This window comes from Sitophilus oryzae, unplaced genomic scaffold (genome assembly GCF_002938485.1).
Source record: "Sitophilus oryzae breed Bouriz unplaced genomic scaffold, Soryzae_2.0 scaffold_1440_pilon_pilon, whole genome shotgun sequence".
Lineage (NCBI taxonomy): Eukaryota > Metazoa > Arthropoda > Insecta > Coleoptera > Curculionidae > Sitophilus > Sitophilus oryzae.
In genome coordinates, this window is record NW_022146105.1 from 6072579 (window position 1) to 6088726 (window position 16148).

The 16148-nt window shown below is 34.6% G+C and overlaps 1 protein-coding gene across 2 annotated transcripts in view; it reads right to left on the bottom strand.

The window, feature by feature from the left end:
* LOC115876917 (acetylcholine receptor subunit alpha-like) overlaps positions 1-16148 on the bottom strand; it is a 110297-nt gene that overhangs the window by 2750 nt on the left and 91399 nt on the right. For both annotated transcript variants that reach the window (XM_030892965.1, XM_030892966.1), the window contains exons 11-12: positions 9446-9592; positions 1289-1490 (exon numbers count right to left, since the gene is read on the bottom strand). In XM_030892965.1, coding sequence (XP_030748825.1) covers positions 1289-1490; positions 9446-9592 — 349 coding nt within the window. The remainder of the gene's footprint in view (positions 1-1288; positions 1491-9445; positions 9593-16148) is intronic.

The window sequence follows — 16148 nt, forward strand, 5'->3', positions numbered from 1 at the left end:
CGGACGGGTATACGCTAATTCGTCCGGTTCTGCCTATGTTACTATTACGGTGGTCCGGTCTGTATATCAATATAACATAAAACGAGAACGAGAGGTAATTAACGAAATATCATCGTAACAGCAGCTATTTTAGAAACGTCTAGGTTTACTTATTTTCCTGAGATATAAAAAAAATCCTTTGCCTCGGATACAGATACCGTCACGTTTTGGAACTAGCCCAAAACAAAACAAAATTGATCAAGGCACCTCACGAGTGGTTTTGAGGCGCTTTTAAGAATCGAAAGTTGGTCGAGACAAACCAAAGTGGGTCAAGATAACTGGAAATAAATCTAAATGCGTCAAAGTGGGCGACGAAATGGGACCTTGCCATGTTTCGAAGAGTTTCTCGCATAGTGACTGTTTCTCGCATAGACGCTGTTTTAGTATTTTACAATAATATTTAATTGACATGTAGGTTTAACTGTAATTAATGTAGGTCTAACTGGTCCCTACAAAATATATAAACTCTGCAGAGTAATAAGTTGTTAAATCCTATGATATATGCCTAGTAAAAATTTAGAATACACGGAAAGAACTTCATAACCACCAGCCGTCTAGTGCTCCCCTGTAAAATTAGTAAAATGGCGCTTATCATGTTTTTCCCCTGGACCCTTCAAATTTCACTTTAAATTCAGTGAAATTCGTAGAATGTATAAAATATTAGTTTTTTTTGTTAATCTTTTTAATCATTAAATATTTTTTTGGTCAAAACAGCTGTGCGCTTTAAAGGTTTTCAAAATATTTTTAATAGCACCACAGATATAAATCTGTGTGACATAATAGAAAATTAAAAATTATATTAGACTGACTGTTGCATCTAGCATAGGCACTGTGATATGGTATGTGCTGTGGACATACTGCTTTACTTTTTTACTTGTAAATAAATTTGCCTATACCCAACAAAATATTTAAAATTGCAGGGGGTATTATGGGAGTAAGTTTCTGTAGGGGTACATGTGTTTAACAATCTACAAGTAAAAATCAACTGAGATGCCTTTTGGTTCCTAACACACTCGCATTTTAGAAACAATTTTTTTTAGATCTGTATTTCAGTGGCAAAATACCCAACTTTTTTTTTCAAACACAGGAATTTAAGTTTAAAAAAAAAAAAAAAAAAAAAAGTTAAAAAATTTGAGTTTAGTCAAAAAAAGTTGAGTTTCTTGAAAACTAACTGCTAACTATTAAAAAGCAGTGCTAAACTTAAATACTCTCTACGTACACATCTAAATGTTATCTTTGTTTTACTTACTTTAGTAGAGTCTTGCTCTTTTCGAGTATGATCAGCTATGAATCTTATGCCGTCTATAGCCTTATGAACTTCCGGGCAATGGTGCCACATTAATAAGTCTGTAGCCAATTGGTCATTGAATGAACCGTATTCATCATATACTGAAAACTCCGTAGCCGACCCGTGAACTTGACAGCTTGAGAGCTCTCCAACTTCTAGTTCCCTAAATATTTCAATAAAAAAAATATTGATGAAAAAACATATTATTTATATGTACAGGGTGGGTCAAATTAGACGCTTTTAAATGGAAACACCCTTTTCTATAGGAGATAGACGAAAACTAATATCGGTGTCTGGAGCTCAATTTTCATCAAAAACATGATGGTGAAAACCGCACATCAATATCTGTTACCGTTTCGGAGTTCGGTCCAAAAATATACCACACTTGATATTTTGTTATACTACCCTTCGAAATACAGAATTTTTAAAAGTTCGTCACTTTTAACTAGTAGGCTTTGGACCCCTTATTGATGATATGCCCTTAATGGAACACGAAAACATATTTTTCCAGCAAGACGATACACCGCCTCTGAACGCTGAAGTTATCAGCAAATTTTTGCACCAAATTTCAAGAATAATTGGATAGCTAACCAAGATCCCAGCCGTTGGCCGTCGAGGCCGCCTCACTTAGTGCCCATGGATCTATTACTATGGATATATTTGCGGAAGAATAAAGGTTCCTTATTCTTCCGTATAATCTAGACAAGAATTAAAAATACTTAGCAGTTATGAGAGGATATCTTTCACCCCTACTGAGTTAATGAATTCCGCGAGAAATGTTCAAAAACTGCCCCGTCTGTCTGTCCATAACAGAAGACGGTCGATATGTCGAACACCTGTAGCAAAATCTCATGTCTTGGTTTGCTATTTATTTTTGTTTTTATTAGATATAATTTAAATGTGTTGATGTTGGTTAAATATATTTTAAATTGTTATAAAATTCTGCATCTCTTATAGCAAATATTATTTTCGTTTTAATTGATGCTCACAGCTAGATTTTTTTTGCATTACAGCCGGTGCCGTTCAAAGCCTACTTATTTAATGCGGGTGAATTTTTATATACTCTATATCTCGAAGAGGAATCGAGCAAAATATCAAGTGTGTTATATTTTTGGAAAGGTAATTTTAAATTCTTTTCAATAAATTAAAAATATACAGGGTATCCCATATAAAAAATCAAATTTTCTGATGATAATTCTTAAATTATTAATTTTAAAAAAATTATACTTAAACCATTAAATTCTACGTAAAAAGGTGCTTTGGAAATGTTTTCATAAAAATACAAAATTTTCCATAGCAAAAAAGTTACAGCGATTTGTTAAAAATGCATATTTTTGAAAAATACCCCGTAACTCCGAAACGGTAACAGATACCGATATGCGGTTTTCACCATTATGTTTTTGACAAAAATTGAGCTCCAGACACCGATATTAGTTTTTGTCTATCTCCTATAGAAAAGGATGTTTCCATTTAAAAGCGTCGAATTTGACCCACCCTGTACATATGTCTCTAAAATAGCTTATTTTAGATAGAGATAGTGTGTTGTGTGTGTTTGATATCAAAATTCATAAAACTTTATAGAGAATTTAAATACCGGGTGTGGCTCAAAAGTGGCTCACCCCTATAACTTTGTTATTTTTTAGATAAAAAACGAGATTTGGTATGTTAGTACATTCATGATACCCGTTTCATCTCTAGGGTTCATTTACGTATTCAATTGTTTTCGGTCACTTCCTGTTTCATGTTTCAATGTTAGTTTTCCATATTAAATTTGGTAAAGAAATATTGTTTTATTGAAAAATGTATGGCTCTAGATTCTTTGTCACTCAAAATCAAAAGGCGCAATTAGAATTTGCAGTGAATGATAGAAATATTTTATTATAAAATATGTACATAACTTTGACCGCGAATAACTTTTAAAGGAATATTTTTATGGAAAAAAAACAAAGAGACCTTTTTTGTAGACTAAAATTTTGTATTAGGATATGTCTTTGTCCAAGCTGTAGGTTCATTAGCTTTGGAGATAAAAAATTAAATGCAAAAGGTCAGAAAATCCCATGTTATTTAAATGGGAAAAGTATCATGATTCCGGCACGGTTTAAATTAAAAATTAAGAGCTTGCTTACGTTGAATAATTTTTTTAAAGCCAAAACTAAAATTTCAGAGGTCAGCAGCAAAAAAAATCAACTTGGGAAATAACGGAGACCCTAATACACAGATATATTTTTAAATGCCATTGTGGAAAACTACCTAAATTTAATTGTTCAATTTCACAAAAATTCATTTTAAAAATAACTTATTTGAACTTTTTAAGACATTTTATGTACGACGTAAAATATTTCTGAAGATACCACTACTTGATGTTTCTATCGACGATCTTCTTAACTCTGTTGGAGTTCTCTCGGGATTTGTTGGCAACTTTCCATTATTGTTTGATGTCCTTTGTGCGGTGTTTTTTGTTCGCAACCTTTTGAAACATACATCTAAAAGATTCTATTCAGAACAACCTTTTATGAAGTTGATTGTTCGTAGCCATACATACATTTTCCCTTTCTCTTTTAAACAATATTTGAGTTGTAATTTATATCATGTTCTCATTGTACAGCTGTCATGCTAGTTTAATCCAGTATATAAAAATGTAATTTTTTATCCTTTTTACTAGTCCAGTATGACCGAAAAAAAAAACGGCGTCAAAGACGGCTGATGACAACCGATGATAAATTTAGCGAGGTCAATCTCTAGACGTCATTTACTAAAAATTGACACAAAACTTGTGAAAAATTAACACTAATTATAGAAAGATCAAAAAAGGATAGAACGTTTCGAGACAAACAAATTTATTTCCAAAAAAATATTTTACTCGAATTCTAAACTGCTCCATGTAAAAATCATTTTTACTCAGTACAAAAATAAATTACAATCCTGTTAAAGCAATCTGGCAGTAAGTGCCATTAATATTGAAATAATTCAATGCGCACCTATCCCAGCATCCTTCAGACAGAAATCTACGCTATCGAAAGATGCGTGCAATTTATCTTAGGATAGGAACTATCGAAAACAGGAAATTGCCATCCTATCCGATAGTCGAGCAGCACTAAACGCGCTCAACTCAGTAACCATCAATTCAAAGTTGGTCAAAGAATGCCCAGAAAAGCTCAACAAATTAGACAAAGGAAATAAAGTCCAAGTAGCCTCCTGGTGCCTGCTCACCAAGGGATAGAAGGCAATGAAAAAGCAAACGATCTAGCTAGAAAAGGAGCAAACACTCCACTAACTGGACAGAACCGTTCTGTTTTCCAAACGGGAACCAATTGAAAGCGGAACTGAAGAATCTGGAAGACTCCATCCGTAATTTGGAATGGGTGTCTTCCAACGGTCTAAGACACTCAAAAAAGTTCCTCAGAACTTACGACCGAGAAAAATCAAAGGTTTTCCTTGATTTAAGTAAAAATATTCGGATTGTCACGAAGTTTCTAATAGGACACTGTCTAATCAACGAACACCTCAGTAGGCTGAAGCTGAGGAACAACGGCGAATGCAGATTCTGTGGTGAAAATGGGTAACACCAGAACACCTTACCACTGAGTGCGCCGAGACGACGACAGTTCGTGCCATGAACTTCGGTACGGCTGATGTCGAGGATGGAGAGCTGACCTCTGTGCAGCCGTCTCCGATACTGGCTTTTGTTAAAGCCCTGAGATTGTATAATGAGTTAAAACTGGTTATAATTCAAGAAAGGGGAACACACAATAAATCGGTAAGGTCGCGGTGATTCACTCCCCTCCTAAACATTCTACATTCTACCAGTGCCACTAAAAATAAAATAAAAAAATAAAATATCATATTTTACACAGCGTACTGTAAACTTGGATAAAGACCACCAAGAAGAGGTTGGGGGAGGCGTACCCCAGGGATCGATTTTGGGGCCTACCCTTTGGAACATCCTTTACGATGAGGTAATGGAAATAAGGGTGCCTTAAGGAGTAAAAATAATCTGCTACGCAGATGATCTGGCTGTATTAACCACAGCTGGAACCTCCGAAGGAATGATACGCAAAACCGAAGAGGCTTTACACTATATATACTTGTGGATGAATCAAAACCAGTTGGAAGTTGCACCAGAGAAAACAACTGCTATTCTTCTAAACCGAAAGACAAAGATAGGTGGTATAAAATTTAAAGTCGGTGGGAAGTACGTTAAACCAGCTAATACAGTGAAATACCTCGGAATAATACTAGATAGAGGGCTAACTCACAGTCAACATGTAAAAGATGCTTGCGGAAAAGCCAACAGAACTGTCAAAGCTATATGTGGACTACTTCCGAACCTAAAAGGACCGTCCTCAAAAAAAAAAAAAAAAGTTCTTGCGGTATCAATGCAAAATATAATTCTATACGGCACTCCTGTATGGGTCGAGGCACTAAAATTCCAACGGACGAAAAATATATTGCTTTCCACACAGAGAAAAATGGCTCTAAGGATCTGTTCAGCGTATCGTACGATATCAACAGATGCCGTGTTGGTTATAGCTGGGGGTTATAGCCCGCTGCATTTAGCAGCTGAGGAAAAGCGAGAGTTATATGTCAAAGCAGAGATTAACGATGAGGTGAAAAACTCGACGAAAAACTCGTGAATCAACGACGAGGTACCTATCAAAAATGGCAATAGGAGTGGGATACATCCGACAAGGGAAGGTGGACTAGAAAGTTAATACACAACGTGGAGGACTGGACAAGTAGGAAACACGGAGACGTGGATTATTACATTACGCAGTTTCTTTCCGGGCATGGAGTCTTCATGGACTTCTTGCACAGAATAAAGAAAATACCAAATGGCAACTGTATGTACTGCATCGAAATCGACGATGCCGAGCACACGTTGTTCTGTTGTGCGAGATGGCAAAACGGAAGGTCTGCCTTATTGTCGGATGTAGGAATGTTAACTTCGGACCCCTTGATTATGAAAATGACCAAAACTAGCGAAATATGTGGAAAGGTAGGGGCATTTATGAAAGAAATAATAATAGAGAAAGGAAAAGATGAAAAGGCAAGAAATCCTAAAAATAAATAGAATAGAATATAGATAAAAAATAACATAGATAAGATATAAACCCCAAGATCACGTACGAACCCGAAGTAATGCCATGCGGCGGTTCCGGGTAAGGGGGAGAGGAGGAGCTGACTCCTCGGAGGTGGACTTTTTCGTGGGTAACAATTCGACTCCCACACTGTTTGGGGTTCGTCTCTATGATCGTTTCTCTCGAGATGGTGATGAGAACGAGCACCACTCGCCTATAAAGGGTTTTTACCAACCCCTCAAAAAAAAAAAAAAAAAAGTGCTACTAAAAATATAGAAGAGCACGGTCCTTCACTAATCTTCAAATAAGTAAATTTGAACTAGGTTGAATGTCAAAACAGGCCGGATCAAACGGCAAAATTGGCTGGAATGCTACAACAGTGATGTGATATTATATATTAAATTATATTGGACAAAGCGGACTGTGCATACATAATCGTCAAACAAATCGTAGGTTCATTGGAGCTTTAAAAATAACCAGCGATCGCAAGTATTTATAGACGGGTTCAGCACAAACATTGGACATGCGTAGACGGCAGCTACGGATCAATCGTGGATATTTGCCACGAGATGGATTCATCGAAAAATTAGACTTATGGGCTACACTCCGCAATTGGTATTAGCATTAACCTATAGACATAGACAGTGAGAATTGAACGAACTCACTGGAATCAGGAGTGGAATCGGGTTGTTTTCAGTAACGAATAACGAGTCTTGTTTTTGTTTGTAGATTAACGTTAATCATCGAAAAGTGCACCGTAGACATGAATTAAGGCACCAACTTTTAACATAGAGCGTGAGACTGCGCTTACTAGAGACGTTATGGTTTGAGGTGCCATAACAGTTGGAAGCAGCTAGTTTTTTTTGACAACATGACCCCTCAATCTTGCACTAATAATTTGTTACAACCTGTCGTATTTTCCTACCTTCAGCCACTGCAACATCCAATTTTCCAGCAAAACAATGAATGTTTACCACATACCGCCACAGTTACTAGAAACTTCCTCTGACCAGCTATTAATACCTAAGACATAGAGAGATTAGATTTCTAGAGGTGGCTATCGGCCCGATCCACTGCGACTTTCTCAGATCTGTTGTGGTCCTCTTCTGATCCTTAGGTTACATTCTCCAGTCATATCCTTTTCACAAAGTCTAGCAACTTGAAGACACTCCAAGTAGCTCCCTGGCAATGGCCTATCAGCCAGGCTGTCGCATAGACATAAAATGTCTATGTCTTCTTCAGATTGGCAGAACCCACACATGTCTTCGTTCGTCAATCCCATTAGCTTTAGATGCCTATTCAGCTTGCAATGTCCTGTTAGTAGACCCAGAGATTTATTAGCCACCGTGGTTAATAGTCCATTAGCTCGTTCCGTAGTCACTGTCGTTCGTGACTGCTTTTGCAACGCTGCAGAGGGGTTCTGGGCCAATGAATGACCTTGATGAGCTTTGCTTGGTCCTTTCATCTGCCTTTTCATTACCCTTGTGATCCTCGTGCCCTGGTACTCAAGCCAACGTAACAATGCTACGTTCACATAAAGCATTTAAAGCACGTACCACAGTCCAACACTAGTCTAGAATTGACCTCCGTATAACCTGTACCTTTAGCGCTGCTCGGCTGTCTGTGAAGAAGCTGCCTTATAATTTCTTCTACGCAATAGTGGATTGCCGTTTTTTAATCTGGAGAAATGTGACTTCCTTAGATAGATATTCCGGCTCCTACGCCTTCCGACGTTCTTGAGCCGTCTGTATACCAGGTTGCCTCAGCTTGAATGGGTACACCTTTGCTCCAGTGTTCTCTTCCTGGTATAGCTATATTAAATTTGTTGTTAAAGTTATACCTTGTAGCCGTTGCCCCACTTATCGCCTATTAATTATATCTGGGATGTGATAGGAAGAAGTCTAAGTCGGTTGCCACATCTTAGGCTAGATATATGGAAAAGATGGGAGAACATATTACACTAAGATATCGATCATCTGATCATCGAATGTCAAAACTTACGCGGAGGTGCAACTAACTGTTGAATTAAAAATTATTTTAAATAAACTTCCCAAAAAATTAATAAAGTATAGTTGCATTTACTGTTGCAATTTCTATGTCACACAGTATATTTGTTATATCATCAATAAGGTTTAAAAAAAATAAAAAAAAGTTGGCCTCGAAATTCGATAACTCATGAAAAACTAAAAGTGGCTTATCACATGCGATTTTTTTATAAACCCAAAGCCATAAATCAAGATTCAAACGATATAAATGTACGTAATTTTTTATATTGTTTGTGATGCTATGGAAAGTCTCCAGGGAAAGAATTGAATAGATACAAAGAACAGACGAGAAAGTCGGGTATATGATGATCTACTTCGTTATTATATATAAAATATATTTTTTTAGTTTTTTATACCCTTATATCTATATTGAAACAAGGAAATATATAATGAAAAAGTCATGTAAATTATAGTATTTATGTACTGTGTCTTACCGGGGTCTTTACCGAGTTTTTGTTTTTTTAAATTTAGTATAGAGTACCCAATGCACATCGTAATATGAAGTTACGACAATAGTCACCAAAACCATCTCGTCATATTAAAAAATTGCATCAAAAAGTAATGATAATTGAAAAAATTGCAAATTGATCGTGATCAGTTCATTTCGCTCTTAAAAATTAATCAAAGCATGGATTGACATGAATCAAAAAACAAAATGCTCGGGAGTCATAGTTCTGACAGATTATATTTTAGGAAAATTTACAGGCGAAATTATTGCACAGGGTATTTTAAATTTAAGGTAAAAAAACAACCCCTCGATTAACCCTGTATAATAAGCCAAATACTAACGTTTATAAGAAATTTAGTTTACGAATTAAAGTTCATATACAGCTTACTAAAAAATTCATGACAATAGGGCTAAAAATAACAAAAATATAACGCTTTAAATTTGAGCAAAAATTTCTCCGTTGCGTTTTTTTTGCATCTGAGGGTATATCTTAAATTAAAAAAAATGTGTATGGTTTGAAACGTATATTAATTGAAACATTATTTACCTTGGAGCTAGTTGTTCTCTTGAATTGGCATTTGGCATAGTTTCTTCAGAATTTTCATCCAAAATGCCGGAATCAGCATGAGCACCAGCTTCTCTTAATTCTAATCCTTTACAAGTGCGTACCAATATTCTCTGATTTGGGTTAAAACTAAAAAGCAAGCCATTATTAATGATATTAATAAATATAACTAAATATAGAGGTAAAACTCTTTATTTTAAAATTCAGCATTGTGTGGGTGGCACACCTACATATATTAGATACCAATTAAACTTTTAGTTGCGTAATCGAGGGCGCGATTTTTAAATTCATTGTTTCCAACCATAGACATATCCGGCGTAGGGCTGACTAACTTGAATTTAAGTTTTCCGCTGTGGATTCAGGTGGTAGCTCTGCTGTAAAAAATGTCAAGTTGCCACATTTATTTATCTATTTCCTGATATTGTCATTCGTTTTGACACTTTAGTTTTGTATTAAGAGTTTTCGGTTTAAATGAATTGTGTTCTGACACTTTAAGCTTAAACATTTTTACTAGCAGACCTTGTAGTCAAGCATTGAAGTGTACAAGATTAGAAGAAGCTGAATAGTCGTAAAAAACTCATTGCTACTTTATTAGAATATTTTGAACGGGAAAGCGGTAGTAATGGCCCTTCATGTCCCTTAGGTGCTGTTAAATAGGTGAGTTTTGTCGATGTAAATAATAAGTGTTTATATATTTATAATTAATTTATTTTTGTATAATATTTTGATTAGAAGAAAATATGTAAAAGTGGGCAACGCTATGCCGGTCAAACTTAATCACGTGACTAAAAGTTTATTCGATATGAACTATAAATAATATATGTATTTAATTTATGTATTATACTTTCCCGTAGAGTAAATACTCCTCACATATATTTAAAAACAGATATGGTCGCCTATATTTAGTGCATTTTAAAAAGTTTCTAATTGTCAATGAAAAAAAAAACAAACAGTACAATAATTTTAATATTACATTTCCACATAGACTAATCAATATAGACTCGAAATCACATAGACTCGAAAAAAATGTGTTATTTTTTACTGATTATTATTTCGCTTTAATGATTTTGTACAGGGTGGCGCCTCTCATACGCCGCGGAGGCTCTAAGGAGAACGACAGTTTGTATTGAAATGAAATGTGAGCATATATAGGTTAATCTTCCCCTTGGAGATGCAAGACCTTGTCGTTGGTGGGGAAGCTCCTGGTCAGGTGCTGGGGGGAATCCCCCCTAGCACTTGGCTTGGTCTAAGAAGCATCTCACTCATCGTCTTCTCCCTGACTGTAGCGTCGTGGCCAGGGAATTGCACCAAGACATATAACGATACCGGGTGGGGCTACGGACAGCCGGGGCATCGGGGGGCACCCCATTGTATTTTACCCCTTACTTCTACATGCGGCGCTCTGTAGAAGTGGACCGACTGTCCCTAGCGACTCATGGGAACACTATGAAATCTGGTAATAATAGTAATAAAAACATCACCGGTGAAGCTGTGGGGAAACCCCTTAGCGACACTGAGAACAGTTAACAATGAAAGTTCCAAGGGGCCAAACCCAAAGAGAATTACAGGAGAGGTGGCTGACATTTGCGTGAGACCATCCTCCGCAAGTGGCATACAAGCTACCACCTCCTCCAAGGGTCGGGATCCTACCTCTAAACCCAACAGGCGACACAAGCTACCGTTTCGTCTACCCGGCCTGGGTCGTAGCTTCTCGACTGTGAAGGACACGGGTCTCCGTAGGAAGTCCTGGGACTGTATGATGAGTTATAACTCAAGAAAGGGGCACACAATAGATCTCTAAGGTCGCAGAAATTAACCCCCCTCCCACTTATTCTAAATTCTATTCTAAATTCTAGGTTAATTCAGAGCAGTTTTTAAAAATATAGAGAGTTCTACAGGGTGTCCCCAAAAAAAGTTACATATCAAAGTTGTGTTTTTTGTAATGGAACACCCTATATATTAATTGATTTTCGGATTCTGGGAGAAAAATAAAGGTGAGTTTTATAACAGAAGTATATGACTAAAATATAAGGTTTTTGACATATTTAACATTTTCTAGAAATAAAGAACAATTTTTAAATAACCTACCTAAATTTACCCGGTATAGCCTAATATGTAGTTAAATTAACTATTGTACTTTAAATGAAGTTAAAACTTGATCCAAAAAGTTATACAGGGTGAGACAAAATTAATATTGAACATTGGTCACCTTAAAAGCATAACAGGAACCCCCAGTATATTATTCCGATATTCAATGGAGAATTCATGTCCCTTCAAAATATTATTAAGGTTGCCTACCCCTCAAACAAAGATTTTCCTAGATATTTTTATTTACATGATTGTATCTGAGTAGATCTTTATTATTTGATAAAATCTAGGTGGCTGTGATATGTCTGACGTTACTTCAACATAGCTGTCTAATTAGTCCATCATTAACAACTAATTATCATTTTGTGTCAGTTAAAACAAAACAATTTCTCAGAAATTTGCCGAAAATGCAAACTTATCCTAGATCAGAGAGAATTGATATGATTCTATTAGTTATTATATAATTAATAGAATACTTAAATTCTCCTGATTTTATCTAGTCTGTTTTTTATGGGGATATGTTGAAGACAGTGTTTACAAAACTCGACCAACTATTGTCGACAACATGAGAGAAATTATTGTAGCTGCTTTTCGAGATACAACTCCACATAAAATGCCTTTTAAAATAAAAATATCCTTTTGATAAGACAATCATTTTATGCACTTAACAGGAAACGAAGCATTTTGAGCATTTGATTTCATCTAGCTAATTTTTGTCATATAATTATAGGCTTATATCTAGTTTTAATTCTGTAATAATTAACATATGTTTTAAACGTGTATCTTTTTATTACCGTTGAGTATTTTACTCTACAATCTTGAATTTTTGTTCAATTAACAAAAGGTATATCACACAGCCACCCTAGATTTTTTCAAATAATAAAGATCTACAGACGCAAAATCATAAAAATTAAAATATCTAGGAAAATATTTGTCTGAAGGGTAGGCAACCTTAGTAATATTTTGAAGATATATAAATTCCCCATTGGACACCGGAAAAATATACTGGATGTTCCATTTAAAATAAAGCAGTAATTTGCTTTTAAAAGTGACTAATGTCCCATATTAATTTTGTCTCACCCTGTATAACATTTCGCGTCAAATTTCAATTTGGTTTAACATACAATGGTTACCGTAATTAAATATCAGGCTATACTAAGGTCCACTAAAATTTAGGTAGCTATTATCGAAATTTAAAATTTACTTTTCATTTTCACAAAATGTGAAATATGTCAAAATCCTTACATTTTAGGTTGTAAGAAAACTGACCCTTATTTTTTCGTAGAATCCGAAAAACAATTAATATATAGGGTTTTCCATTAAAAAAAACACAACTTTGATGTGTAACTTTTTTTGGGGGACACCCTGTATAGTTCTATATATTTTTTATAAAATGCTTTCAGTTAACCTACATACGCTGCCAAAATTTCATATCGATATAAACTACCGTTCTCCTTGGAGCTTCCGCGGCGAATGAGAGGCTCCACCCTATACAAATATTCCAATAAAGTTTATTAAAAAAATTGCGTGTTTAACTTTAGACAAGAAATATTTAAAAATTTTGTTCTTGCTTGTCAATGTTTGATTGCTAAACTCTAATTTTATACCATTTATTTAAATTGTTTCTCTATTATCTATAGTGCTAATTATTGTAAGTAGTGATATTTTGTTTGCCATCTTTTTAGTTAATTTAATTATTTTTAGTAAATTCGTTAAAGCATGTTTTTAGACGTAGTATTTTGTTCTATAAGAAATTATTTGAAACAACTTAAAACACAAAAATTGCACTATTAATATTTGAAATAGAAAAAACTGTATTATATCAAGTGGTGCATCGTTGTAACGTGGAAACTCGCATGCAAATTTTGTACTCTCCTAATATTTGCTCCCTTGCATATGGCATGTGTATTTACCAAAATACACATGCCAAATTCGGACAATTTTTGACAAGCACTTTATAAATTAAAACTGTAACAATGCGAAACGAGGCAAATAGCAACCTAACTTCAGTTGTTAGCCTATGATTTTCTTATTGCAAAATGAAATTTGAATTTTTAACCTTAAGAGCATTTTATTATACTTATTATGAGCATATTAATATAAGAAATACTGGAGAAAAATTAAAAAAATGCTAGAAAAAAAAACTTCTGTATTAAAATGACAGACATAACTACTGTCACTCTTATGGATCCTCTCTTAGTACAAACAATACCTAAGTTTAGTGTTAGGTTAGGTTGTAGTCAAATTATGTAAAAACCTGACGATTGGGAAGTACCATTTGACATTGACCAAATCGTAGGTTGACAACAGAAGATTTGTTCTCATTTGCCTGGTTTTACATTGTCACCTGTTCCGTTTTAATTTAAAAATACATATATTTTTTTTTAAATAAGTTAAATCGGCTTATCAAAAATTATTCAAATATATGTATACAGGGTTGTTCGCCACATACGACACGGAGTATTGTAGCTAAACGATTAGATTTTTGCAAATTGTAAGTTTTGGGTTAGTTGTTAGGAACACCCTGTATATTATTACATTTTTAGTTTCTACGATTAAAATAAAGGTGTGTTTGATTAAGGTTTACCGCATCTTAATCGTACCGTTATTGAAATATAGGTTTTTGTCAAAATACAGTAATAATTTTAATGCCTCATTTCTCTAGGCGTATTTAAGTTTTTAGAACCAAATATTGTACTGAAGTATTTCTATTTACTAAATTTTGTGTTGCAATAATAAAAATTATACTACCTTATAGAGAGTGTCTAAAAAGAAATTACTAGATTTAAACGGCAATAACTTGTTTAATTTAAATGGAACACCCTGTATATTTCATGAGAAAGAAATGCACAATTTAATTGGCTATCAAACTGTTTTATACCATTCTTTACCTCTCTCTTCAAGTTTTCGTAGAAAATGCATTTTCTTATAATCTAGACCTCAGTTATCAATATACCCATGGAATATTGACATTTTAGATTATTTTTAAACATGTAACAAATTTTTAAAGAGTACAGACACTAATATTATCGATATAGTTGATACAGTGAGCGTCTGACGCAGCAGTGTCCGGCAATCGCATGCGGTTATCGCATGACTGCCCTCGAGAGGAGTCTAGACGCACATGCTTTGCGTTTTCATAGTGAAAAGTATACGGAATGTGTATGTGTTCTTTTTTTATTAATATTTTATAATAAAATCAAACTTTTCTTAATCGAAAAAATCGTCTAAATGTTTGTTCGTCGTACCGAAAATGACCTCTTATTAGTAAATTTGCATAACCCTCAGTTTCCCTTTTTTAAATAATTCTTTTTCGGGGTTTCTTTTTTCCTTTATTGTTCCTACATGAAAAAGTATCATTGCTTCTTCATCTTCCTCTTCTTGTAACAATAACAAATTTACAATATTCTCCATGTTCAAAACTACACACGCTTTAAAATATCACAATTTGGTACAACAAATTTGCATAGCAACTAAAATATTTTTTTCCAGAACATTATTTTAATAATTTTAATATGAAACGCTGATAGAAAAACACAACCTGATGCGTTTGCCGCCGCGCGTTCAACGCATCTAAAAACGCACACGTCAAACGCATGCGTCTCGACGCAGTTAGGAAATCCTACCTTAAGACTAGTTTACGTATGGATAAGCCAACGCGATTGATGCTAGGCAGGCGTGGGGAGTGCCAGCCGTATGTTATCGGATCCGGACATAGAGTAACTATTAAAAGACTAGTTCACGGGAATCTGTTCAGTCGGCAGATCCGAGATATAATACAAGGCGGCGACGATGGATTCGGCCTTGTCTATTGCCACAGCCGGCGCGGCGTAGTTACCACAGAAAATTGTCGTGGATACTGTTTTTGATTTTTAGTTTGTTTTTTAAATATTTTATGGGAATGTTTCACTTTAGGTCCCTAAAATTAAGAAATATCTTATAAAACGAATTCTGAATTTTTAGACAAAAACAAAAAGCTTGAAGTGAGGAAAAATGCAATTTTTCGTAAAATTTTTGTAATATTTGCTCTCATTGATTTGTGATATAGTTTTTAAACTCTGATTTGAGTTTCTTTTTTATATTTTTTATCTGCAATAAAACTTACTTATAAGGGAAATTAAAATAACTTTCGTTGCACATCATAGTACGACCACCACATAGACAAACAAATAAAAAGAGACTGGCAAATTAAATGGCAAAGAGAGGGACAACGTTCCCGTAGCGCAACCCAGAACGCAAAATTTCGTTCTATTTATGTTGATTTGCGCATTGCGTCTATTGGGCCCACTATCTCATTCTAATATAACAAGAGAAAAAGAAGCAACCATATAAAAAGTAATTTCTAAATAGAAATTAGAACAATCGCCTTTCGTTTTCGTCATCATGACAACCAAGATGACAACATCATGACAATTCGTCATGTTTGTTAATTTTTCTTTTGGTGATTTACCTTTTTTTCTAAACTCTCCATTTTATTGACTTATGAATATGGATAGGGAACAAATTCCTTTATTCCATATAGGTATTTATATTTTGTTACTTATAATTTTCGGTTATACTATTTGTTATTTTATTTGCTGCAGGACCCAGTATCATC